The sequence below is a fragment of the Drosophila eugracilis genome, unplaced genomic scaffold, assembly GCF_018153835.1.
Source record: "Drosophila eugracilis isolate 14026-0451.02 unplaced genomic scaffold, ASM1815383v1 contig_2088, whole genome shotgun sequence".
Classification (NCBI taxonomy): Eukaryota; Metazoa; Arthropoda; class Insecta; order Diptera; family Drosophilidae; genus Drosophila; species Drosophila eugracilis.
Window position 1 is genome coordinate 2864094 of NW_024572964.1, and position 26174 is coordinate 2890267.

At 45.2% G+C, this 26174-nt stretch overlaps 5 protein-coding genes across 9 annotated transcripts in view; 3 read left to right on the plus strand and 2 right to left on the minus strand.

The window, feature by feature from the left end:
- Positions 1-249: 249 nt before the first annotated feature.
- On the minus strand, positions 250-1844 carry LOC108107582. The gene is made up of 3 exons (XM_017215143.1): positions 1117-1844; positions 813-1012; positions 250-753 (listed from the first exon to the last, which is right to left on the minus strand). Exons 1-3 carry the CDS (start codon positions 1702-1704, stop codon positions 315-317), a joined length of 1227 nt encoding a protein of 408 aa, XP_017070632.1. The 5' UTR covers positions 1705-1844; the 3' UTR covers positions 250-314.
- Positions 1845-2205: 361 nt separating this feature from the next.
- On the plus strand, positions 2206-8518 carry LOC108107996 (autophagy-related protein 2 homolog A). Its single transcript, XM_017215846.1, has 2 exons — positions 2206-2346; positions 2427-8518. Exon 2 carries the CDS (start codon positions 2554-2556, stop codon positions 8251-8253), a length of 5700 nt encoding a protein of 1899 aa, XP_017071335.1. The 5' UTR covers positions 2206-2346; positions 2427-2553; the 3' UTR covers positions 8254-8518.
- Positions 8519-8805: 287 nt separating this feature from the next.
- LOC108107997 (28S ribosomal protein S35, mitochondrial) lies at positions 8806-10022 on the plus strand. Its single transcript, XM_017215847.1, has 2 exons — positions 8806-9041; positions 9108-10022. The coding sequence occupies exons 1-2, from the start codon at positions 8918-8920 to the stop codon at positions 9968-9970; spliced, it is 987 nt and encodes a 328-aa protein (XP_017071336.1). The 5' UTR covers positions 8806-8917; the 3' UTR covers positions 9971-10022.
- A 174-nt stretch (positions 10023-10196) lies between these two features.
- Positions 10197-14151, plus strand: LOC108107714 (N-acetylgalactosaminyltransferase 6). 2 transcript variants are annotated; one of them, XM_017215323.1, is made up of 4 exons: positions 10197-10363; positions 10763-11526; positions 11803-12568; positions 13125-14151. In XM_017215323.1, the coding sequence occupies exons 2-4, from the start codon at positions 10943-10945 to the stop codon at positions 13785-13787; spliced, it is 2013 nt and encodes a 670-aa protein (XP_017070812.1). In that variant the 5' UTR covers positions 10197-10363; positions 10763-10942; the 3' UTR covers positions 13788-14151. The 2 variants fall into 2 exon arrangements, with proteins under 2 accessions (XP_017070812.1, XP_017070813.1); XM_017215324.1 differs by having other exon boundaries at positions 10768-11526.
- Positions 14152-14628: 477 nt separating this feature from the next.
- LOC108107713 (DNA N6-methyl adenine demethylase) overlaps positions 14629-26174 on the minus strand; it is an 88149-nt gene continuing 76603 nt past the window's right edge. For 2 of the 4 annotated variants that reach the window (XM_017215322.2, XM_017215320.2), the window contains 6 exons: positions 24476-24877; positions 20619-23157; positions 20347-20551; positions 20114-20277; positions 19534-20047; positions 14629-19372 (listed from right to left, as the gene is read on the minus strand). In XM_017215322.2, coding sequence (XP_017070811.1) covers positions 16687-19372; positions 19534-20047; positions 20114-20277; positions 20347-20551; positions 20619-23157; positions 24476-24877 — 6510 coding nt within the window. In that variant the 3' untranslated portion in view covers positions 14629-16686. Of the gene's footprint in view, positions 19373-19533; positions 20048-20113; positions 20278-20346; positions 20552-20618; positions 23158-24475; positions 24881-26174 lie in introns of all 4 variants that reach the window. The other 2 variants (XM_017215321.2, XM_017215319.2) reach the window with 1 other exon arrangement.

Here is a 26174-nt window from a genome sequence, read left to right on the forward strand (position 1 = left end):
ATACCAAAACGTGAAAAGGCGTTAGCGTAACATCTTAAACGAGGTGCGTTCCCACTGAAAAATTTAAAAGTAACGTTTACCGTAATGTTTTTGTAAAATAATCTTATGTTAATATGATTAATTGTATGAGTCACATAAATAATAGAGTGAATTTTTCACAAGAATTACACAGACAGAAAATATACACATGTTTATACTCCCTACAAGGGCAGAGTCAACAATCAGTACGATAAGATTAAACTAATATAATTTGGCAAAATATTCGAATTTATTAATTTATATTATATTAAAAACAAATAGTTAACATGTTATCCCTACATTTCCTCCTGTAGGTAACCACACACTTCGTAGTCATCCGACGTGGTGACCAAATGTGCTTCTGTGAGCAGGCCAGCTTTGTAAGACTCCCTTTTGTCCACTACCCGGGACAGTTCCTCTGGAGCAAGTGGTCCCAGCTTGGCGTGTTTTTGTATGAAGTCTCTCGCCAGTCGCCGATCAACGACAGACATCTCCAAGCTGCGACTCCAGGCGAGCAGGGCCAAAGGGCGCTCTGGACTCAGAGCCTGGGAAGGTGAAATCAGATGGCGATACAGACAACCGCTCACGATGTCCTGCAATTGCTTCACTTGGCCAGAAAATGCGCAGGGATGATACAGCATCACAATGGCACCTTCTGCTAGGTTTCGTAGGTACCGCTGAGGTGGCAGATAGGTGTAGGATCCATATTCTGCAGGCAACTGACGATAAGCACCACTACAAAATTAAGGTTTATATTTTAACATTTTTAGAAGAAATTATATCAGTTGCTTTACTTGGTGGCAGGTAGGTGGGTGTAGCTGATTGTCTCGTTAAGGCACTTTACTGGTGGCACATAGGCGCTGGGCAGGAAGTGTTCCGTGAGAATAGCTTCTCTGGTCAAGTTCGGTTGGAATAAGCTACGATTGCTAGTGATACACAGATAATTCAAATTATCGCGAATGTCATTTGGATCGAAGTCTATGGCAAGATTGCTCTGAAAAATATTAATACATATAAATCAAACAAATTCAAAAAGTACTGGTAAAATTTTTAAAGGGTATTCCCCGTTATCGAGTTGAAGATAGATAGTAAACTCACCTTTCCATCATCGCATATGTTTTGTTTACTTTTGTGAGATTTGGTATCCTTGGAAGTCGAATCCAAATGGTCCAGCCAATTTTCCTGGGAGCCTGACTTCTCTGATTTATCATCCTCCGATTTAGTCCAGAGCAACGGCTTCTTCTTTATCACGTGAGGTTCTCCCGGGGCGTAGGGGAACCATTTGCCATGCCAATTATCTTTGGTTGTGACGTTCTGCTGGTGTGCCATCTTGCCCAGGTGGGGCTCTCCGGGGGCTTGTGGAAACCACTTGCCCTGCCATTTATCCTTGGGTGTGGCCACCACAGGACTTCCTTCCACGGTGGTGTTCGTTGCCTGTGTTTCTCCAGGGACATGGGGAAACCATTTTCCATGCCATTTATCTTTTGCAGCTGGAGCTATCGGATCTATCGGGAGCTGCATACGTTGCACTTCATTGGAAATATCTGTTGGGGGCTTTCCCGTCCTGCCCAGACTCTCATCATCAGAAAAGGGGTCCAGGAAGCTAACATACGATTTCTTGATGGATTTTGCCTCTAAGAAGTTAAAGCTAATGCACAAAAGAGTCGTAAATTGCCAAATAAACATAATAATTGCCAGAAAAAAAAACAAAAGAGGAAAAAATAGACAAACAAAAATAAAATTAAGAACTTAGCAAACAGCTGTGAAGCTACGTTTTCCAACACTAAACAAAGTATGACTTAGTTGCAGGGTAGCAACAGGTGGTTCCGATTTTGATGGCACTATACTTTAAAAGAATTGTGCAGAAATTAAAAATACTTGCGTTTAAGTAAGTCTTATTATAAATACATTATAAGACTTTAATAACCAAATGAAAATCGGAGATATATAATAATTAGATTGTATGTAAACATCTCTTGAGACTCCAACATTCCCAAGCCTGACTTATTCACCAATTTTCGAAAGAATTGTGCGTTATTTATAAATTTGAGTTTGTAATAGCAATTATTCCTAATAGCAAATTCAGTTATTTATAATTATTAATATTTATAAATCAACCATTCTTGCACCTCCCCCGCAGAGCCCTGAACAGATGGTATTATCCGACTACTGCTGACATGGTCACATTAGCCACAGCAACAAAAAGAAGAAGAACAAGGGCCAACTTGATGGTCACTCGCAACTGCGCTTTATTAATTCATTATTTTCCAAAATAATGCACGTATATACCCACCCAAAGCTGCCCTGCACCCCCGCCAATAATAAAATGTGAGTGGTAAGCATTTTCAATAGAGTCTTATCACTAATTTAAACCCCAATTCTCTTCCGTTTCCTTGTTCGCCCCCTAGAAAACAATAACAAAGGTCTGTTATTGTTGTTGCTGCTGCTGCGCTGGAAAAATAACACAAAATTTAAAACGCACAAAGGCAAACGCGAAAACGTGGAAAATTCGGTTCGGGGAAAATCCCAGGCAAGATGTCGTGGTTTAATCCCTGGGATGGCCTCAAAACTAAAATGTGTCGCTACCTGCTGCAGCGATATTTGGGACAGTTTTTCGAGAATAACTTGAACTTAGAGCAGCTGAAAGTAGATCTATATAATGGCAAAGCGGTGGTGGAGGATATATTTCTGAAGGTCAACGCCTTCAATGATCTCTTTGAAGACCAGGGCTGGGCCTTTGAGGTGGTTTCGGGCCACATTGGACGACTGACAGTGGTGGTACCATGGAATGCTCTAATGACTAATGACAGCAGCCTAGAGATCCATAATCTAACAATCACTTTAAGGCCAGTTACTCGCTTTCAGAGCGGCACCACCATGCTGGAGTCCATGTGGTCTTCGGTGAGCAGTTCCATGCAAATGGCTGAAGAGTGCATGAAGCAGGTGGACGACGATGTGCCCTTCCTGAACCACAATAATGCCTTGATTGGGCTGGAGAAGTTCGCAGAAACCATCGAAACCATACTCAATCGTATAAGAGCCAAATTGACGAATACTACATTAAACATAGAGTACCTGCTGCCCAGATCGGATAGAAAGCTGGTGCTTTCCTTCCAGGCCAGTCACGTAGAGTACAAGAACAAGACGGGTTACGAGATGCCCATGTCGACTTCCCAAAACACTGAAACTGAAGAGGACCCCAACAATAGCTTTAATGCTTTGCCTATGATAGCCAAACATAATTTGGTGATAGAAGGGCTCAGTTTGCACACCTCCGAGGTGCTTGATGTGATGGATCACCAGTTTGGACCCACTCCTTACGAACAGCTCTGCAAGATTGTAGAGCTGAAGGGCGCCCAGAACATTCAAATCAACATCAAGCAGACAGAGAACATCGTGGGTCCTAAAGTCAGTCTGGAACTTAGTCTAGATGACATATACTTCATGGTTACGCCGCGGCAAATTCACTTGCTTGTCGAGCTTTCCAAAGGCTTCAATAGCGGTGGCCAGCAGGAGCGACCTAAAAAGGGCAGAAGCTTGAAGTCGGCTCCCCCCAGTGAATATCAGATGCAAAATCAGCAACAGCCCACCAGAATGACGGGAATTCTGGGACAGAATGCAGATTGGTGTACTGGAATGTCAGATGCCGATCCCTCCGAATATTCCGGCTATGGAAATCCCCCCAGAAGCGGTTACACACGGAGTCGAAAAATGAGTGAGTCCACAAACAGCATGTTAACATCATGCACAAACACCCTCCAGCAGGAATTGGGCTACACAGAGAAGTCTGGCGAGATCCTCAAGTTTAAGGTGCAGATTTCAAAGATCTACGGGGTGGCTCTGCACCAGGATATTCTCATTCAAAACACGGCCAACATCGATAGCGTCAGCACTGTTTTTGATCACGCAAGTTACCTTCGCTACTCGGACACTGCCAGTGGTTTCTTTTTGAGCACCCTCCTCGATAATCACATGCCGCTGCAGAAGCAGCAGTACCTTCTGCTGCGAGCAGCCCCAATCATCGTTAGTGGTAGCCAACAGCGCTACTTCCAGGAGCTTACATCTAGAACTACACTATCAGCCACGGCTGTAGATCTCTGCGAGGTCTTGGACAATTCTATGGAGCATCTGCTGCTGTTTGATCGCCAGCGAAACTGCCCGGATGGCTATCACATCAGACCGGAGATTGTAGTCACCCAGAGCTCCTCATTTATGTTCAAGCAAAGCCACAATCGTTGCACCAACAAAATCGAGTGCAGTTTGGATGAATGTACAGCAGAGTTGGATATATCTATATACGATCGCTTAGGAGCACTCTTTGGCTGTTCCCCGTTTTCGAGAGATTCAGCTCTGTCAAATCCCTATTCGGATGATCCTAGCCAAACAGAGTTCAGTGTGAAGTGCGAAAATCTGCGGCTTCACTTGCGTTTTCCAGTTGTGGATGGCAGAGCCGCTAATGATCCGCAGAAGATTCCTTGGTGGCAGAAGAATGTGCGGCGAGACTTTTTGGCTTTGGAGTTTCGTGCCTTGGTAGTCAGTTCGAAGTCCCAGATCAGCATCGTTTCGGATGAATTGGATGCTTATTACTGTGATGCCGAAAAGGAGACAGCGGTACATCTCTTAAAATGCCAGCAGAGAATGCAGCCGAATAAAAAGATTCAAATAGACATACTCCAGCTGAAGGATACTGGTGATCAACAAAAAAAACCACCAAGGAAATCCCCCTTCAGCTCAAAATGTACCTTTGGCTATACTTCCCATGTGGAGGATGGCGGTCTGGACAAAACGGATTCACTTTTGCCTGGTGAAACGGAGGAAATCAATGAATTCTGCGATAGTTGTACCCAATCGTCTAAGCTGAAGGTATTTGTTTTTATCCCTCTCGTTAAGGTTGTGTTGGATTCCAAGAGTATGTATGAACTTATATATAATCGACTTAATGGAGATCTGTTCATGTGGGAGCCACGATCTCCGCATTATGACAGCAATCTGGAGGAGGAAGCCAGAGAGTCAAAGAACCTAGATGCTGAGCCCCAGCTGGAGGAGTTTAGGAGGAACCTGCTTCTAAGTACCAGTGCCATGGAGAGCAGCATCTACTTCTCCATGGCGGAACCTACGGTTTCTGCTGCACCTGCGCCGCCTATTCGAAATGAAGCCTTCTCGTTTGAGTTGTTCGTGGAGCAGGGATCCTTGATTCTGTTCTCCCATTTTCTCGATCCCGAGACTCATCAGCGCTCTGAGGAGTGCGGCAAGTTCCAGGTAAACGTCAAGGAGCTGCGATTGTTTACAGTGAATGGATTGGATAACGATGCAAATCGGAGTTTCTTTTGCATCCAGTTGGGCGAGATTGAGGCATTGCACTGTGGAAACACTCTCCAGGACTTGGTGCTAGCATGGAGTGATCTACCGGATAACAACTTGCTCCCCACCATCTATAATTTTCCAAATGCCCACCAGCCGGACAGGAAAAGAGCCGAAGTTTTATCCCTGGTGGCTGAGATCAAGAAGCAACCGGAGCAGCGCATTAAAAGAATGAAGATGTCCTTTGGGATAAGTGGCGCCATCCTGCAGCATCACTCCTGCCACTCAGAGCACAGTTGGTTAAATCAACTGATCGACTTCATGGACGTTGCTGATTTTCCCATCGAAGAATACGAACCCTTCGCTCTGGTCTCGGAATTGCAGTTGCATGTGTGGAACGCTGGCATTGATTATCGGCCGAAATACTTTCCTCAAAGGGCTTTCCTGGATCTGGGTTACTGTACCTTGAGCAGCAACATCATATCATCCATGAGCGGCTGCACCTTGCGACTCCTCGCTGAGGACTGTGTACTCCAACTGGGTTTGGTTAATGAACCTAATGACTCATTGATCCCTGTCTTGAATCTTGGACTACTGAACATATCTTTTAGGTTGAACGCTGAAGGTAGTGGACAACCGCGAGTCGACCTGCGTTCCTCCATCCATGATATGCACCTAAAAACATGCTATGATTCTGCAGCTGCCCTGGCCCAACTGATAGCTTATGTCGCCAACGACAGGGATTTGTGCCCGCCAGACGAGCCCATCTTAAATGAGGAAACCAAACCAGTAGATCCGAAACCCAATGAAGATCAGGAGATCAATGATCACACACAGAACCATGTAAACAAGCTGATGGCCGATGCTGTGATGGATGTGAAGTGCTCACCCAAAATATCCACCAAATCTCCTGGGGGCAGGGAGGAGGGCATTGAGATCTTCTACTTTCCTGACGAGCCAAAGGAGAAGAGAAAATCCACACCCGCTAAGCCCCAAAGCACACCGCTGATGGTGGAGAGTCCCTCGATCATTGGTGACATTCTAGACTTTGAGTCGAATGTAATCCTGCAGTCCTACTACCACCAGAGTCAAGTGCAGCCGCAAACATCTTTGGGCTCCCAAGTGCAGCAGGAGCTCGGATCCCTGGGAAACGCCTCACTGGAAGAGCGTGATTTCGACATCATCCACGACGAAGAGATCTCGCGCATGGACAAGTTTGGTATCAAGCAGATCTATATATCGGAGGACCCCCTCCAGATTGTGGACAACCACTTCGAATTGCCCCACGAGAAGGTGGATCTTTTAAGGCCTCCAGCTAGTTTCCCAGTGGCCGAGAGCAGTTACACCCTTTGCGAGATGACTTTCACTTGGCACCTTTATGGCGGTCTGGATTTCCCCGATGAACCACTCAAGAAATCCTCTTCATCTGCTTCCAGTGGCTTTGGTATGTCCGATACATACAAGTACGGAGTATCTCAAGCTCAGGAACAGGATAAAAAAGGTTCCAAGAAGAGTCTGTCAAAGCAACCTAAAGGTTCAAAGCGCAATTTGGAGGTTCTTGTGGAGATTCAACTTTCCAAGATCCGATTCTCCTACGAGACCTATCCGTTGACCTCCATGTACTCATCCCGCCAGGTGCTTCTCGTGTCGGAAATTGAAATTAGAGACAGGCTGCGCTCCTCGGACATCAACAAATTCCTGTATCATCCAACCGGCAACAATTTATCCCACAAACCGGATGAGAACATGGTGATAGTTAAGGCCCTGAATGTGCGTCCAAATCCGCAGAAGAGCTCCGCGGAGGAGTGCTCCCTAAGGGTATCCATTCTGCCCATAAAACTGAACATTGACCAGGATACCCTACTCTTTCTAGAGGATTTCTTTTCTGGTATGTTCCGTAACTCCGCCAGTGCTTCTAGTGGCAGTAAAACAGAGAGCAGTGGCTCCTCTGCGACAGATATGCCGGTGATGTCGGTAAGCAAAATGCCGGAAGATTTATCTGATGAACTGCCCGATTCTGAAGTCAAGGAGATGGTGGAAAGAAATCTGAATGTGCTGATTGAAGAGAACAGCTTGGAGGTTGAGGTGGAGGAGGATTCCGCCACAGCACCACCTGTGTTCTTCCGAGAAGTGATTTTCAGTCCAGCGCTACCCATTTGTTTTGACTACCATGGAAGGCGGATTGAGCTCTCCCGAGGACCTGTCACCGGCTTAATTATGGGCCTCGCCCAGCTCCAAGGATCCGGAATTAATTTAAGAGAAATCGTTAACCGTAGAGGCATACTGGGCTGGAACAAACTTTGCGAGTTTCTAGCGAAGGAGTGGCTTAAGGACATCAAGAGGAACCAACTGCCCAATATTCTTAGCGGCATTGGACCAACAAATGCGGTGTTGCAACTTTTCCAAGGTGTTTACGATCTTTTCCGGCTGCCAATTGAGCAGTACAACAAGGATGGCCGGATCATCAGAGGATTCCAGCTGGGAGCCCAGAGTTTCACGGCGCGCACAGCATTGGCTGCTTTGGAGATCACCTCCAGGATTATTCATCTGCTACAATTTACTGCAGAGACTACTTTCGACATGTTATCCGCAGGTCCGTCGATGAAGAAGAGGAAGGGCGGCAGGCAGGGCAAGAGGAGGCGACAAGGACGACCCAAGGATCTGCGCGAAGGCGTGGCCAACGCCTATACTATAGTAAGAGAGGGCATCAACGAATCGGCCAACACCCTCATAGAAGCGGCCATCACGGAGCACGATCAGAAGGGCTACAGTGGAGCAGTGGGCGCTGTGGTGCGCCAAATTCCGCAGCTCGTTGTTTGCCCGGCGGTGCTGGCCACCCAAGCCACCACTAATATTCTGGGAGGCGCTAAGAGCTCGCTGGTTCCGGAGGCAAAACTGGAGGCGCGCGACAAGTGGAAGCAGGAGATCCACTAAGGCAATAGCTCCTCCAGATCGGATAGGTTTAAAGTAGATTTAGTTCACGGGGCTTACGACATAACGTAATTTTTTCTATTGTTTTACTAACAATAAATAATGTACATAAAAGGAGAAAATGCACAAGGCAAGGGAGACGAGGAATTGGAATCCCGAATGATTCCAGAATGGGTGTGATTAAACTTATCCTTTTTAGCCATATTTCAGTACATCAAAGTTATATTTTTTATTATTTTACCTAAATAAAAATGTATATAAAAACAAACTAAAAATCGAATTATTTATACAGAATTAGTTTAAAATTAGAATTGTGCTAACTTTTTGTTAAAGGCACAAGGAATATATTTTCGTGATATGTATCAAAAGGCAATTCGATTGGCCAAAAATCTCTATAACTAAACAATTCTGATGTCCAAATAAGAATTTTGAAATTCATAAATAATGTTCTAAGGCATTTAAATTGTAACGGTAAGAATTAGACCGTGGGATTTACAAAATAGCTAAATTGTAATTAGTGAATGGCAATCTCTTGCGAACAGCTGTTTCATTTGCGTTCCGGGCGAATGTCAGTTAGTTGGCGCATGGTTTACGTAAAAGCCGCATAAACTGCTTAATTTTTTTTAAAGAAAATATAGATTTCTATATAGAAATTTAAATATAAACCATGTCCTCCGGATTGACTCGCTTGTGGGAGCGCCTGCCGCTCAAAAATCAGGCAGCAAGAAGCAGTATCCGCGTGTTTTCCAATCAGGAGCAGCTGCAGCAGACAGAAGTTGAAGACGAAGAAGGTAAACAAATAGTTTTCCACGGTATATAATTTTAATAAGATATAATTAATATTCCTGTTCGTCCAGAATTTAGAGTTCTAAATCTGCGGGCGGTGAAGCAGCAGTTCCAAAAGCGGCAGCAGGCGCGCAGGGATCCCATCCCACCGCCGCGCACCACTCGCATGGCGGTGGATCAGGATTGGACAGCCGTGTGGCCAGGACCAAGATCTTTCCACCCGGCCAGTGTCCCCCTGCCCCTTCGCCAGGGTTTCACGGAACGTGGGGCAGCAGCCCCATCGAAATTTGCCAATGCGGAGCTTATGAAGATACCTAACTTTCTGCATTTAACACCGCCGGCCATCCGACAGCAATGCGAAGCCATAAAGAAATTCTGCACACCATGGCCAAAAGGTCTGGAAACGGAAGCCAAGTGGCAGCGTCACTTTCCCCTCGAGATCACCACCACGGACTACTGCCACAGTCTGCCTACGATCAGAAATCCGGAGGCCAGAAGGGTCACCATTTCTCTAAAGCTTTCTGATCTGAAGTTCGATGCCCATGCCAGGGATAAGTTTTTGCGCTTGATAGGCGATCGTTACAACAAGGAAACGGACGTCGTCAAATTTGTCACGGATCGGTGTCCGCAAAAGAAGCAGAACTACGATTACGCTTTGTATTTACTCACCGCTTGCTACCACGAGTCCTTTGTCACTGAGCCCTGGGAGGCCACCAAATCGGAGGCCGATATGGAGGTATATCTGTTCGACAGGAACCAGTCAAAGGTCTCCGCCGAGGGAATCCTTAACTGGAACGCCAAGGAGGGTGCTCAGAAGGTGGCTCCCAGTAAATCCTATGCTAATTGTGTAGAGCAACTTATTAACGAGGGGGAAAACGAGTACAACTTGGGCAAGTACAAGGAGGAGGTCAAGAAAATGTTAAACATTGCCTAGGGAAATGGAAATTAAACTAATAAAGAGAGAAGCTGTTGTTAAAATTATAAAATTTCCTTTTTCAAACTAATCAAAAAGATATAAATTTAAACAAGGACGAAGCCAAAATGTTTAAAAGAAATGTAATTTTTGACGTTCGTAAATGTAGCTAAAACAGAGCCCCTTTAAAGGCGCCCCTTATTCGGGGCGAATGACAATTTGAGTGGACAGCTGTTTCTGCGGCAAGTAAAGTCGTTTCTGTGTGAACGATATAAGACCAGCGCCAAGAACAGAGCCAAAAGAACTTATTTCCGCGACGTGGAAGCAGTCTTTTGTTTTGCTATGCTAATTAGTAGTTATTAGTTTATTCAACCCAGACCGGGTGGACTTTTAATAGGATATAGTCGCTATCAGGTGAGAATGTGTGCTGTTTTAAAAATCCAACAAAAGCTATGATAAGAACTTGCCTGCTGATGACGTTTCACCTGATTCACCTGCCGTGAAGTCAAAGATAAAAAACAATGTCAGTCGGTTAAGTTTTATTAAAACCTGCAATATTCGTAATTTCTTTATAAATGACAATAATAAAATATAAATAATAATGACAATAATAAAATATATGTATATCTCTACGATAATGAAAGCTAGCGGAAGGTTCTCAAGTGCAATACCATCCAATTTGTTTTATCTCAACTTTTAATTTGGTTTAAATGGCTCCCTTATCTTTAGTTAATTTTGTATGCCACTCAAAAGATGTACATATGTATATGCTTACGTTTCTGTATTTTTTTACTATTCTTCTCTTCTCTTTAGCGTAGCCAAGGTTCTTGAGGGAAACCACGTTGCAGTGCAAGATAAAGAGACAACCCAGCAAACACTGGAAACACCTGAGCTAACAATCCAGTATCAGCTCTTTTAGAGGCATTCCACTTCATTTAATGGTTCACCTACAGACCCGAAGAGCAGACACGTAGCCACGGATATCCGGCAAATATGAGGCGACCTAATCTCAAATGGATAGTGAAGGCCTCGCTGCTTTTGTTGGTCTCGCTGACACTGTTTATACTAATCACCAGCTGGATCTCCTCCAGTCCGTACACCAATAAGCCCGTTCACCATGGCATTGAACCTCTGCCCGAACAGGCTGGCCTTTCCGGCGATGTTCAGCCTAATATTCCAGCTCCACAGCCTAGACATAAGCAACCAAGCGCTAAAAAAGAAGTAGAACCAGATTTTGAAGCGGATCCGGAGCTACAGAAGATCGATGAGCCGGAACCGGAGAACGAAGGGGTCCACAATCCTCGGTCTGCCGAAGATGAGCCTGGACAGCAGCCGCAGGAGGAACTGCAAATGGCTCCGCCGGCCGATGCTTCGGTGAAGAAGGATTGGCATGACTATACGGCAATGGAAAAGGATGCAAAGCGCGTTGGTCTTGGAGAGAAGGGCAAAGCTGCTTCATTGGACGATGAATCCCAGAAAGACTTGGAAAAACAAATGTCACTAGAAAATGGATTTAACGCCCTTCTCTCAGATTCCATATCGGTTAACCGTTCGCTGCCCGACATCCGTCACCCACTGTAAGTTGTATATAAGAAATCGTACATTTTCGGGGAATTTAGTAACGCTGATAAAGCAGAAGTTCTCTAAATATGTATCCAAATATTTTGTTCTCTTATAATATCAAAAGAAGCTTATCACTTTGCACTCAACCCTGCTCAACGTCACGGTTATTATGATAAATATTTGAAAAAATCTTTGTTTTGTGTTATTGAAGATCTAAAAATAATGCACATAAAGTGATCTCATATTGCTCATTTGCTTATCAACAAAAACAATTTTTACCTGCTTTTCAGTTGCCGCCACAAGGAGTACGTCACAAAGCTACCCACTGTCAGTGTGATCATCATTTTCTACAACGAATACTTGAGCGTATTGATGCGCTCGGTTCACAGTCTGATTAACCGCTCGCCTCCGGAGTTGCTCAAGGAGATCATCCTGGTGGACGATCACAGTGATCGGGAATACTTGGGTCACGATCTGGAGGCCTACATTGCGGATCACTTTAAGTGGGTTCGCGTGGTGAGATTACCAAAGCGCACGGGCTTAATTGGAGCCCGATCGGAGGGAGCAAGAAATGCAACTGCCGAGGTGCTCATCTTCCTAGACTCACATGTGGAAGCCAATTACAACTGGCTCCCACCTCTGCTGGAGCCGATTGCCCTGAACAAACGCACTGCGGTGTGTCCTTTTATCGATGTGATTGATCACTCCAACTTCAACTACCGAGCTCAGGATGAGGGAGCCCGAGGAGCCTTCGACTGGGAGTTCTTCTACAAGAGGTTACCCCTCTTGGAAGAGGACCTCCAACACCCCGCCGATCCTTTCAAGAGCCCCGTTATGGCTGGTGGATTGTTTGCCATTTCCTCTGAGTTCTTCTGGGAACTGGGCGGCTATGATGAAGGTCTGGACATTTGGGGTGGCGAGCAGTATGAGCTAAGCTTCAAGATCTGGATGTGCGGCGGAGAAATGTATGATGCTCCCTGCTCTCGTATCGGTCATATATATCGAGGACCACGAAACCACCAGCCGAGTCCAAGAAAGGGCGACTATCTGCACAAGGTGAGAATGAATCCCATTATGTTTTCAAGGGTAGTAGTAATGGTCGAGCTGGCAAATGATTATACAAGTAGTTAATATTTTAATAGAAAAGTAGGTCTATGAGAACCACGAAACCAGTTTTTGAAACTCGGCAATATACATATTTATGATTGGTATCGACTGACAAGCTCGTCAATTCGTCTTTTTCTAAAGAAACAAGTTTACTAGTTTTATTACAAATTCTTTGAAAGTTCATTTGCCTTTAAACTTGTCATTTATCAGATAACTCTACCTAATACTAAGAATACACCGTTGGCAGATTATCTTAAGTACAAAAGCATCGGTTCGCAAGATGTTTCTGCTAATTGTGAGTGAATATATTAACGCAGATCTTCATTGGTTTGCTATGCTGTGTTTCGAAGAATTTGGTCAGCAAACTTGACACCTACTTGTTAAAAATTATTGTGACGAACTTCAGTAAACTTTTAAAGCTTTTAAAAGAACCGTGAGAAGTTTCGTTTATTCACTTACTTTTTGTTTAACTTGTTCCACTGACTTACCATTTATTGTTTTGCAGAACTACAAACGAGTGGCTGAGGTTTGGATGGACGAGTACAAGAACTACTTGTACAGTCACGGCGATGGACTCTACGAGAGTGTGGATCCTGGCGATCTCACCGCACAAAAGGCAATTCGCACCAAGCTTAAATGCAAGTCCTTCAAATGGTTTATGGAGGAGGTGGCTTTCGATCTGATGAAGACCTACCCGCCGATAGATCCGCCAGCGTATGCTCTGGGCGCGCTACAGAATTTGGGAAACAAGAACCTTTGCTTGGACACAATGGGTAGAAAGAAGCACAACAAGATGGGGATGTATGCATGTGCGAGCGATTTAAAGATACCACAGAAAACACAGTTCTGGGAGCTGAGTTGGAAACGAGATCTGCGCCTGCGACGAAAGAAGGAATGCCTGGACGTGCAGATCTGGGATGCCAATGCGCCTGTTTGGCTATGGGACTGTCACAACCAGGGTGGCAACCAGTACTGGTACTACGACTACCACAAGAAGCTGGTCAAGCACGGAACGGAAGGCAGAAGGTGCCTGGAGCTTCTGCCCTTCTCACAGGAAGTGGTGGCCAACAAGTGCGACCCCGACAATCAGTTCCAGCACTGGAACTTTGGCACCTTCAACCAAACGGCACTGGACCACTACTCCCAGGATCTTGCCCTCAGCCTTTAACCGCTGCACAGCGACAGTATCACTTGCCATGTACTTAGAAAACTTCGATGTAAATAACTAGGCTAGATAGGTTCTAAGGCTATTTGGCCAATTTACAGTTTACCCCGACTCAAGCGCACATTTCCATTGCTGCATAAAAGACTATCCATGTATCTTTATAAAAAGTACATCTCAAAGTAATTCCACTTGCCACAAAGTTGATTTGTGGCGACTGTTCAGGATTTTGTTTGGTTTTCAGCAAGATCCTGAATATAATATTAAAGGAAAATACTTAGTGAGAGTGAGCCTTCAAGTTGTCATAAGTTTTGTCTGTGTACTCCATAAAGATAGTTTTCCATTAAAATTAGCAGTTTTTAAAATAATATTGAGAACCTATTTTGTTATTTGGTGGGAGCTTAGTTTGAAAATTTACCAATAGCCCGGTCCAGTAAATGAAAAATGCAGTAAGGAGATTTTAACTTTGTTTTCGTTTTATTTAATATTAATATCTGTTTGCTTTCCATGCGCGTACTTTAAATAAATATAATTTATGTTTTTTTCTCATCCATCCATCTTCGTGCTTCACAATCTGTATATACGTTCTCGGTTTGTGTGTATCGTTTTACAATATGTATGTATCATCGCTATATCGTATCTCTTGCCGATTTCGCACCTGAACGTCGCTAAGTCAGGTGCGTTATCTTTGTTTCTTTTCTGATTTCTAATTTCTGATTTCCTCTTATTACTTATGCTGCTCAGTGTTAATTGGTTTTGTTTTCTGCTTTATCATATGCCAATACGTATAGTTTATATATAAGGTGTACGCCGGGCGCCCCGCGAAACTCAAAAGTCGGTTTGGGGATGTGTAACTTAATGATGGCAAAGGATTTGCTTTTATTTGAAAATGATAAAAAAGCATTTACAAACTATAATAGTTGTTGGCTTGCGTAATCAGTTAATCAATTATCATAAGTTATATTAATATATATATTTATATAAACATTTAAATATTTATCAAAACATGTTTTTTCTTGTTGCTCAAAAGTCTTCTTCGCTGCCTTACATTTACATTACATTACGTACAGTTTACATACGATCTACATGTCCGTTCGTCAAATTAAAAATCGTATAATCAATAACCGTTTTTTTTGCTTATCCTTTTCCTTACTTTTGTTTCTTTTTGTTTTTTGTTTTGTTTTGTGCAAAATATATTTATATGTAGACTAATTTGATTTGAAATTCAGTTGCGCTGCCACATTTGCATTCTAATCGTTAATTTTTAATTTACCTTTTGGATGGATGCAAATTATTAATTGAGTTTTTTTTACAACAATTACAAATGGTTAGGCAAATAAGTATTAGTATTAGTTGTTGGTTGTTTAGTGCTTAATACTTGATTGGTTTCGAGTCTTTTTTGGGTTTTTCAAACTAAATCTTGCAGAAATAATAATAACTAGAATTAACCCCTTATTTGCCGTCGATTTGCGCATAAATAAATATATGTAACTTTCGTTTGTGTTGCATGTGTGTTTCTGTGTTGCTTAAACTTAGTTTAAATTATGATTAAAGTTTAAAAAATGTCTTGCTGCCTTACATTTCCGTCGGTTCGTCTCTTTCTCACCGAGCGTGTGCCGCTCTGATTTTTCTCTGTCTCACTTGCTCAAAAATATTCAATTCTTCTCTAGTTGTAGTTCTAGTTGTCCTGCTCGCACCATTTTCAACTGTTTTGCTTGTGGTTCTGGTTTAACGGTAAGTAAGCTGAGCACATGAGAAATTTCTTTCAGTGAGAAATCTTTTTGTCTTGAGAGAAACTCCTCATTTGCTTGAATTTATACAATTTAAATTCGATTGGCACTGCCACTCAATTTCGAGCCAATCCCAAAGGATAGTCAAATTGTCGAAAAACGGGATATTTAACTAAATTTAAAACTCCTGTAGTGTATTGTAGTTCTTTTGTAAAAACTGTTTTCCTTTGTTACCAACTATTTTCATTTTGTTGTCTTGCGAAATTCTTTACGTTTTCTAGTTGCTTGTTAAAAAATGGTTTATTTGTACTTTTGGCAATGATCTTTCTTTTTTCAACTTCCACTAACTCTTAATATGACTTTTTTGTTTTAAGCAAAAGTTTCTTTATTTAGTTTTGGTTTTAGTAGTATTCGTTTTTGTTGTTCTTCTGTAGTTTGCTTTTTGTTTGTCTTTAAAAAATAACTCATTTAACAGAAATCGTTTTGTTGCTGGCTCTTAAAAAACTAAAGTTAATAGTTGATTTTAAACTAACTGTATTATCAGTTTAGAAACTTGTTATTTTTGTGTGATTTTTGCTGAGTGAAGTGTGATGTATCTGGGTAATATTTTTGTGGAATGGTGACAACTCTGGCCTGGCAGCGTCAACTGTACTTTTCTTTTAACTGCAACTCCTTTCCCGGGGACTTTTCTTTCTCTTCTCCTATGGCACACGAAATCAAACGCATTTACAAAAATAATGAATTCTTCTGTCTCCGCTTCTTATCTTTGCTTTGAGTGAATTTTCAGTCATACAGCCCTGTTCTTTAAATTTCTTTCAATTTATGTGGGCGGTAGGAACAGATAATTTTTTTAAGATATAAATTTGGAAAAACTAGAACTGCTAAAATTAAAATAGGTTTCACATTTTTGGCTTCAAATCTAGCTTTTTGGAATAACTTTTTGTGTTAAAAATGTTTAAAAAAATTCTAAAGGGCAACGATATTTTTTAAAAACTTTTTAAAATCTCAAAACCTTTTCTAATATCTCGGAATTTAAGATATAACTTTCCAAACCGCTTTAAATCATCGTAATTGAAATCCGGAACAGGGCTGATTTGTGTGGATGCTTAAGATTAGGGCTAATCAGCGGACTCCGGTTCTTGGTTACCAGTAGTAGCCCCTCAACCTGAAGAGATTCAGGTCTGCTGCTGCTGCGGCAGCGGCTGCTGCTGATGTGGAGTGTGCGGTAGTTGTGCTGCTGTGCCAGTGGGCGTGCCCTGTGGTGGGTGGATGAGCCCACTGCCAGGAGGCGGCTGATGCTGCTGCTGGCCGGGGCAACCACCACCGTTGGGCGCGTTGTTCGTGGACGAGGTTGGACTGCTATTGCCCTCCGGATATTTCCCCGAAACCACGCATGGATGCATGGGAAACAGGGTCGTCCACGACGTGGTCGTCAGTGTTGGTGCGTGGAGGGCAACCTTCTCGTTTTTTGACTGCTCGCTAGATTGGGATTTTTTGGAATCACTGCTCTTCTTCTTTTTACTACCGCTGGCTCCGTTTTTTAACTGCTGACCATTGGCGGAGGATTCCTTTTTAACGGGCGCCGGCTCATCCTGCATCAGAGCATCCTCATCCAGATCATCCAGATCTTCGCCAGCCGCTTTTTTTATTAGACGCTCCCGTTCTTCTTTGGCTTTGTTGTCCAGATCTGTGTTGATCTTCTTTACCCGCATCTTTTCCTCCCATTCATCTATGCCATGACGGCATCGATTGAGGTTTCTATGCTGGTAGAAGATCAGGGTCATCCGCGTAGGATGATGACGATCTGGCCTTCGCACGGCCGTCGTGGCGTGCATCTCGTGTTTGGCACACTCTATCAGGACACTACCGTGATTTAGGGCTATGGCCACGCCACCCATTTGCGGATCCTGGAAGGCTTCGATGTTCTCATTGATCTCGGCCACCTCTCCAATGGGTTCGATTTTGCTGGTATTCGTGCTTCCCGGAGACGCAGCAGGTGGTGCGGTGGACGCTGAAGATGCTCCACCTGTCGGAGTTTGGTTTCCTACACCCGGATTACCTGATCCCGAATCGTTGCTGGATGACTCTCCAGTAGGCGTGGGTGTGGCTATTGTTTCGGAGGAGCTTTGGCCATTACTTAGGTCTGGTAATATCGTTTGTGGAGGTTCTTGTTGCTGTTGTTGCTGCACCTGCTGTTGCTGCTGCTGTTGAACCTGTTGCTGTTGCTGCTGATGATGCAGTGGTCCTGGCACAGGAACTATTGGCTTCTGAAGGCCCACGCCCGTAGGAGCTACTGCCCCATGGGAGGCTATCAAGGAACCCGCTCCCGTTGCTGGATTTGCTCCACCGTAACCTGAATTCACGGATCCCGTCTGGTGGTGACCATACATATTCCAATTTGGCGATGGGGGCGGAGGTGTCGGCGGAGGCGTCTGCTGGGGATACATCCCGTACGGTGAATAAGCCTGATGATACCCATAGTTATAGTTCATGTTCTGATAGGCATCATAAGCGGAATACGCCGAGTGGGGCGGTGGCGGTGGAGGCGGGTACATCTGATAGTTATTTGGATACTGAGCAGTATACTGGGCGGTATAATCGCTGGGCGGTGGCTTTGGCTTCACGAATCCCTCCTGCGGATGGTGCGAGGTGGTCAGCGGTGCGAGGTTTGTCATCGGTTGCATGGCCGTCAAGGCGGTTAGTTTACTCTCCGTGAGATTGTGATGATGGTGATGGTGGTTTACCAGGGTGGTGGAGTCAGGATTTTCTTCGCTTATTAGCCGGCTCTTAAGGTCGCCAGGTGCTCCTCCCACTACGGGCAGACCACCGGGCACCACTCCTCCTGTTAAAGCTGACTGTTGCTGTTGGCTTTGCTGATGTTGCTGCTGCACCTCAGTGGTTACTCCACCAGGATTGGTTAGAGGATTAGAAGCGGGATTACTGACCAGGGTTTGATAACTTCCTGGCCCATAGCCATTGCTTGTTTCTAGTTGCGTTGGCGTAACCGAAGGAGGAGCTGTTGGTGGAAGTGTACCTGTTGTGGCTCCGCTGGTTGTTCCTCCGGGAACAGAAGTCGCTGATGGAACTCCCAATTGTGACTGAGCTGTGGGCGTGGTCGGTGTAAGAGGTGGCACTCCTGCTACCGCTCCTCCTGGGCCTCCTCCTCCTGGTCCGCCGACCTGCGCCTGCATGCCCATCGCAGCATGGGGCGTTGGCCACTGGCCATAGTAATTTCTGGAGTCTATGTAGGAACCCGTCTGATAGTCGTAGGAGTACGGTGAATCTAAGACAGTACTTGAGATCTGGTTGGACTGCAGTTGTGCATCAGTAAACGTGTCAATCATGGTTGCCATGTTCATCAGGCTGGAGTTGGAGCTCATTAGTTGTCCAGGTTGATTGCCCGCTGCTTGGCCTCCATTGCTCTGAGGATTGGCATTTGATCCGTGGACGGGTGGTGTACTGAAAGCACTGCCCGCCGGACTGGGATTGTTGGTAACCGGAGTCTGGCAACGCGGTGACGGAGTCGAAGGTGGCGCAGATCCCGGCGTGGAAGCACTGGAGTTATTGGACTGGTTGGACTTTCCCTTGCCCTTTGACTTGCTATTGGCTCCATTGACTGGCACTCCACTTCCATTCTCCTTCTTGATGTGGGCTGTTCCCATAGCTGGTGGACTACTCTGCTGGTTGTTAGCTTGCGTTTGGGATTGTGCACCATTGCTGGAGCTGCTCTGGCTATTGGCATCGCCAACCGCATCCTGATCTCCGTCGGGTGCCGCTGCATCGTCACCATCCTTCCGTTTTTTGCCATGTCTTCTGCAGGGTATTAACGGAGTCGATCGCACGCGTACTTCGCAGGGGAATCTATCATAGAAGGATACAAAATTGCGAGAAGATATAAGTAAAGCTCAAAATTAATTACACTCAGAAGAAAGATCGATGTAAAATATGGTTTCCCTCTTTTAGGATCGATCCATTTTCCGAGTGCCTGGGAGCTGTTGCTCAAAACTCAACGGTACACTCACTTGTCCAGCATTTGCACCGCTCCGGTGCGGTGCTTGTCCCTTTGACCCTCGACACTTTCGAACTCGTCCGTACCGTCCATCGTGTAGAGCGGCAGGACGTGGAACTGCTCGTCGTCTGGGAGGCGGGTGTCCCGGTTTCCGGGCTTCAGCAAAGCCACATGCACCGTGCAGCCATCCTGCATGTTGTGCAGATCCCTGTGTGAGTGGGCGCAGAAGTCCAGGCAAGCGGTGACACCGGAGAAAGGTTTTCCGGGCTCCAGACCTAAGCGACAATCGCTGGCCTCGTGCTCGTACTTCGTCTGGTTGTCGTAGGATCGCGGGCACACCTGCTTGAACACCGGAGCCAACAGAGTGGCAATCAGGTTCATGTGATCCTCGATGGCTGCCTCCTCGCTCTTCACGGACAACCGAAACTTCCTCACCGTCTTGGAGCGGGCGTACTTGCAGCCATTGTAGTACATCGACCAGGAGCAACCGAAGGAGTACGAGGCACCCGACGATTCGGGATCGAGTCCTGAAATGAGATTAAAATTTTGGTTCATTAGACTTTGAATTTGTAAAGTTCATTCATAGAGCATACCTTGGCAGGCACAGGTGCGGTTCTCATTGGTGGCACATCTTCGCGTCGTGGGCAGGCCGTACTTGTTGAGCTTCGGGATCAGATTCTTGTAGGCATTATCCGCCTCTAAACGAGGCATTCCATCCCAGGCCACCATGCATACCACAATATAAGCAGCTATGCACCTAAAAAAGGTAAATAATTAAAATATAATTATAGAACCTCTAGGACATCCAATATTAAAGAAACCTTACCTGTGACCCGGCCGTTTCTTGACCACCACCAGAATCTTCTCTTCGAGATCAGCTCTTCGGATGACCCACTTGGCTACAGGACAACCTTGTGAAGTCTTGCCCTCCTTGCCTGTGTAGACAATCTTTTCGATTCTCAACTGGCGACCCGTGAGGTTGCAACGCTCCTCGAATTCTCTTCGTAAATCCATTAAGGAGGAAGCCGTGCCTGAAAAAAATTAAATTAAATGGAATTTTAGAAAAGTTTTAATAAGTTTTTATTAAGACGAACTCACCCAGATGCGTGTAGTAAGTACCAGGCTCTGGAGGATTTTTGTCAGACTGGAAACATTCGCACTCGGGAATCTCAGTCTTGTTGCCCTTCTCCAAACGATCCGTGGTGTCGAACATAGGATTGATCTTTTCGTGCTTCACTACGATCTCGGGGATTTCATCTGGCTTCTGCTTACCCTTGGCCTTGCCAACTCCTACAATGGGTTTCAAGCCATTGCCATGGGTGTCGATCAGCTCATCCTCATCGATGAGTTCCTCTTTGGGTTGAATACCCAACCCAAGGCAGGTTCCATCCTTTAAGTGCTCCGCTGTGGGAGGACGTGTGCCTCCTTGTCGGCAGCAGGAAAAGCCATTGTTCAAGGGCTTGCCCTCACTTCCCAGATAAGCATAGCCAGCACCGTGACCCAGCATTCCCATGTCCTCAATCTTGGGTTCGAGCATGCCGTGATGACTCAAATGCGGAGGAGCTCCGTGTCCCAAGGCATAGCGATGAGGCGGAATGGGATACGCTGGTATATCCTTCTCGTAGTTCGTGGGCAGTGGTATGATGCTATTAGTATCCGGCTTTCGGTCCAGCTCCATTAAACTCTGACTATGTCCGTGGATTTGATGCGGTTGATTGGCTGGTGGTTTCCCCCGACTGCCGTAGGTGGAGTGCTGATATCCCGGGACAAAATTCTGCTGGAAGTTCTGCTGAAAACTACTTGCTCCTGCGCCATAATAGGCTGAGTTGTGATGATAGCCAGCATAGTCCTGCTGGCCATGGCCATGATGCTGTTGCACGGGTTGTCCCTGACCATCGTTTTGGCAGAAGTCCGCATATTGTATAAAGTTCTGGTAGTTCCGCTCGTAGCCCTCCATTTTGTTCGGCTGCGGAGGACCAAGGAGACCTGGTTCGGTCTTTATGTACTGCGAGTGGTATTCCTGACCCGGTGGCGGTCCTCCGGCAGCATGTGGGTGCGGGGGATAGTGAGCACTGAGTGGTTTCAGACCACCACCTCCCGGATCTGTGGAGTTTCGATCCCGATCAATCTCCGCCGCTGCTTCTGCTGCTGCTGCAGCGGCCGCAGCTGCTCGACTGGCTTTGCTGCGACTCCTGGACTTCTTGGGCTGAGCGGCTGCAACACGAGGAAGTTGCTGTTGTGGTGGCACCACCGGTGGCTCCACCGAATGGCTGATGGTCGTATGTTGTCCTGGCTGGTGTTGCTGCAACTGCAGCTGCAACTGGGCATCTTGTCCTGCTGCTGGATAGCCACTGACCACGCTGGGCTTCTTAAATGAGTTGGCGTGGTGCGGCTTCCAGATGTGATCGCCACCACCTCCGATCGGCTCGGCAGCCACTGACCCACCAACCGTCTGCTGCTGTTGTTGTTGCACCTGCTGCACTTGTTGCACTTGCTGCTGCTGCTGCAGGTTGGGCAGTGGGTGGGTGGGCGTGGCACTGCTCGGTCCGTTGGCGCTCAGCGCCGCTTCGGGCCGGAGATGGTGGCTATACGATAAAAAATGACCGGTCTGCTGTTGCTGCTGCACCGCCGTCTGCTGCTGCTGCTGTTGCTGTTGCACCTGCTGCGGTTGTTGCTGCAAGTCCGGCGGTGGATCCTTGGGATCGCTTTTGCGCATGATCATCGACTTGATGCGGGTGTTCAGGTGGAGTCTCTCACCCTGGGGATACCCCTCGCCACCCAAAGATTGCTGCTGTTGCTGCTGCCAATTCCAATCCTGCATCGGTGGCGAGGACAGATGCTGCTGCTGTTGCTGCTGTGGTGCAACATAGGGTTGCAGCCCATTGCCTGTGGGCGACTGGTGTTGCTGTTGCTGCTGCAACATATTGCTGCGTGTGGGCGACTGAGGCACTGCCTGATTGGGTGGCTGCATGGGCGAGGAGGCGGGCTGGGCCACCGCAGTGGGTGGTGGAGCTGGTGTTGTGGTGCCACCGCTGACCACTGTCGTGGCATTGTTGTTACTGGGATTGCTGTTGTTGGTGTTGCTGGTGTTAGTGCTGTTGTTGTTGTTGCTGCTGTTGGTGTTTGGAGAACCGCTGTAGTCGCCTGAATACCCGTTACAGTTGAGTGAGCGCGGCGGCACGCTGCTCACCCGCGGATATCCAGGCGTGTCGTTTCCCGACATTGTCTTATTCAGGTCCGCTCCCAGATGTTGCTGCTGTTGTTGTTGCTGCTGCTGCTGTTGCTGCTGCGACGGCGGCACTGGTGCAGCTGAGACCTGCCCTGCATAACTAGGCGCAAATCCAGCCACGCTCTGCAGACCCACTTGGTTGATGGCCGACGGAGCCGTGGACAACTGCTGACTCTGGAAGTCATAACGCTGTACTGGTGCCGCATATGGAGATCTACCATAGTTCGGATCGAATCCCAATCCCGACTGGACGTAGCCATTTGAGGGATACGCATACGACTGCGTCTGGAAGTCCAGGGAGTTCAAGGACGTTATGGTCGGTGTGTTCTGTGGTATCTGCTGTATGAACTGGTTCTGCCAGCCCTGCGACGGATCCGCCTGCCATGTGGGGTAGAAGGCCATGGGTGCCTAGAAGAAATATTTACAAATTAAATGAATAATTGAAGATGTCCAAGGACTACAACTACTTTCTTTAAGAAATGGCAGAATAAGTAATAACATAATTAGCAAAAGTAACTTCTGCCTTCCGACCATCTTAATATGCCCATATCCTCCCATTAATTCCAGGTCTAGACTTAACCCTACCCAACTCAATGCCATTCCCCTTCTTCGGAACACCATTCATAAATAAACATTTTGGTCGTAAATACTGTTAAAAACCTGACATGAATTATGTAGCCAAGGCAGGGTTGAATTGGCCAGTCATAAATCATATTTTGTGTGCCCTAATTAGGCTCAGTCTAATTGTTGGCGAGCTCCGGACTCCAAAACAGAAATTTCCTTTTTGCCCTGAGTTACAACTTCCGCGGCGTGTACACAAAACACCACTGTTAATTAACGCGCCTCAAATTATGCTACATTTTTTGTTTCCCTGAATAAACAGGAAAACCCCATGAAAAGAAATAAAACGAAAAACATGCCAGAAAAACAAAGCCAGACTGCTGGCCAGACCCAAAACCCAAGCTCAACCCGTTTTCATTTGCATTTTTACGAGCGCACAGAAAAAGTTATGAAAGTGAAAGTGAGGAGCAATGGAAGGGGATTGGCAACAATAAAATCCAAATAAAATGTATAAATTAAAACGCAAACAATTCGGATTACACTAAGAGAAGGATTTATAACTATTAGTTGATCTACAAATTTATCTATAATTGGAAAATATTTCTAATTAGCTTGAAAGTGTTGTATTAGAAAGCGTTTTTGCCTTGCACTTAATATTTAAGAAAAGTGTATTCTACAATTTCCGAACTGCTTCTCTTTTTCCCTGTGTAGTCAATCTGAGTTGCCAGGCAGCTGGCTTCCTGTATCTGGAATTTATCCGCACCTGGTTCACGTGTGTGCGTGGCGTGTGTGTGTGTGGTTTTGTTTTCAAAAGCATTTAGCAATCATTGATAAAAATCGACAAAATCTTTATGAATGAATCGGGGGGCTATATCTACTACAAATATACGAACATATACACCTCATGTCTGTCTGGCTCTGTTGTGTGTGTATGCACAGCTGCAATTGATTGGGCCCGGGGCCACGTGACGTATACGCAATGTGGCCATGCGGATTTATGGGTTTGTTGTGTTTTTGTATTTTGCATTTTGCGTTTTGCATTTTACATTGGGCTGCCTCGAAACGGAAAATGAAATGAAAATCAAAGCTGATTGACGACCAGTAGGTGGGGGGAAATTGAAAAGGTCAATGGCATTTAATAGAAAATCGAAACCGATTGTCTCACCATGGGCTGCTGCGGTTGATCCTTCATGGTTTGGATTTGTGCGGTTATCTGATGTTGCTGCTGTGGCAAATGTTGCTGCTGTGCGTGCTGTTGCTGCTGCTGCTGCTGCTGCAAGTGCTGTTGCTGCTGGAAGTGCTGCTGTTGCTGCTGCGGCTGCTGATATTGCTGTTGCTGCTGCGACAGGAGTTGCTGCTGCGACAGAAGTTGCTGATGCTGCTGGTATTGCTGCTGATGATGCTGCTGCTGTTGCTGCTGCTGCAGGTTGCCTGTTGCTGTTGTGGTATTTGGCGATTGCTGCGGCAACAGAGTTGCTGCCGGCACTGGACTTAGACGAGGCGATGTTGCTGATGCAGCGGCTGCATTCAGTTTGTTTGCTTTGGTGGAGTTTTTGCGGGCGCGTGACTGCTGGAAAAAACAGGGAAGAAATAAAAAGTTAGTTTGGTTTATTGATAAAATAAACGTAATCTCTTGATAAGCTGGCTTAACTTAATGAATTGCTAGCTTAGCCAGCTCTAAATAACCACCACCCACTAAGTCCTGCTTATCACTTTTCTGTTATATCGCACAGTAAATTATTTAAACTTATTTAATTAGTTATTGTTTCTAGTTTGACTTTACAAGTAAATATTAATTACAGATAAATGACCCAGTCTCGCTTATTATATATTTTGTTGATTTCACTTTTTCAGCTGGTAATTGCACAGTTTCCAACATTTTTTAATTAAGGAAATTTGTTAGTTGGCACAAATATTTTAATTGCCTCCCCATCCGATCGCATAAATTATGCCCGCTTCGTTCACATAATTTCAACTTGTTTTCAGTCTGCAAACGCCGGGCAGCATGTAAAATTTATGTTGCCCACGATTTATGCGCAATTTATTTGTGCAGCCAAATCCGAAAACAGAGGAAAAATGTTGCAAAAACTCGTAGCAACAGCTGCGGTTGCCATTTGTTGTTGTCGTTGTGGCCGCTCGCCATTAAAGGCTTTCAAAATTTATGTTCATAAAAGAGTTTCTGTCGTTTCTTCTCGTCGTTTATTAGTTTTATTTTTCTATTTTTTCCTATTCTTTTTTTTCTTTGGCCAAGGGATGCAAAGTCTAATGGAAAAGGCAAAAATAGTTTTCCGCTGCTCTTGCCAGGTCAATCGATAATGTCAGGTCGGATATTTTTGCATAATGCTAGAGAGTTTTCTTTTGTGGACAAAACCTGACACAATTTATGCATGAGGGGAAGCCGTACAAAGTTTGGAAAGGCAAGGAAAGCATTTTAATTTAAATGGGATTTTTTATTCTGCAAATATGCTTACAATTACACTTATGAATTTATCGCTTCAAAGGCCTTATTCACCCAATTAATGAAGCCTAGCTCTTCAAACACTTAAAATGCTGGCTGTGCAAATATAAATTTACACAAACGGACAAACTTTTATTGTTCATTTGCAACATTTTGATGGAAAGGGGGGGTATAAAACCAAGGAAGAGGAAGCCACATAAATAAACATTGTGTCTGTCGGAAATTTCTTGCAATAAATCAACAAAACTTCTTGGGACCAAGACCAGGCCAGGGCAAGCAAATATTTCTCGAAATATTTCTGCTAATTGCAAAAGGCACAAATCAAAAATGGCCCAAAAAGGCAGCATCCAATTAATGTGGCTTATGTGGCAGGGAGTTTTGTGCAGACAATAAACACAATTTGCAT

Bases quoted from the DNA above. Each gene is read 5' to 3' on its own strand.
- LOC108107714 (XM_017215323.1), top strand. From the start codon at position 10,943: ATGAGGCGACCTAATCTCAAATGGATAGTGAAGGCCTCGCTGCTTTTG. The intron at 11,527-11,802 runs GTAAGTTGTATA...CCTGCTTTTCAG, and splicing joins CCCGACATCCGTCACCCACT to TTGCCGCCACAAGGAGTACG. The intron at 12,569-13,124 runs GTGAGAATGAAT...ATTGTTTTGCAG, and splicing joins AGGGCGACTATCTGCACAAG to AACTACAAACGAGTGGCTGA.
- LOC108107997 (XM_017215847.1), top strand. From the start codon at position 8,918: ATGTCCTCCGGATTGACTCGCTTGTGGGAGCGCCTGCCGCTCAAAAAT. The intron at 9,042-9,107 runs GTAAACAAATAG...CTGTTCGTCCAG, and splicing joins AGAAGTTGAAGACGAAGAAG to AATTTAGAGTTCTAAATCTG.
- LOC108107582 (XM_017215143.1), bottom strand. From the start codon at position 1,704: ATGTTTATTTGGCAATTTACGACTCTTTTGTGCATTAGCTTTAACTTC. The intron at 1,013-1,116 runs GTGAGTTTACTA...AATATTTTTCAG, and splicing joins ACATATGCGATGATGGAAAG to AGCAATCTTGCCATAGACTT. The intron at 754-812 runs GTAAAGCAACTG...TTAATTTTGTAG, and splicing joins ACCCACCTACCTGCCACCAA to TGGTGCTTATCGTCAGTTGC.
- LOC108107996 (XM_017215846.1), top strand. From the start codon at position 2,554: ATGTCGTGGTTTAATCCCTGGGATGGCCTCAAAACTAAAATGTGTCGC.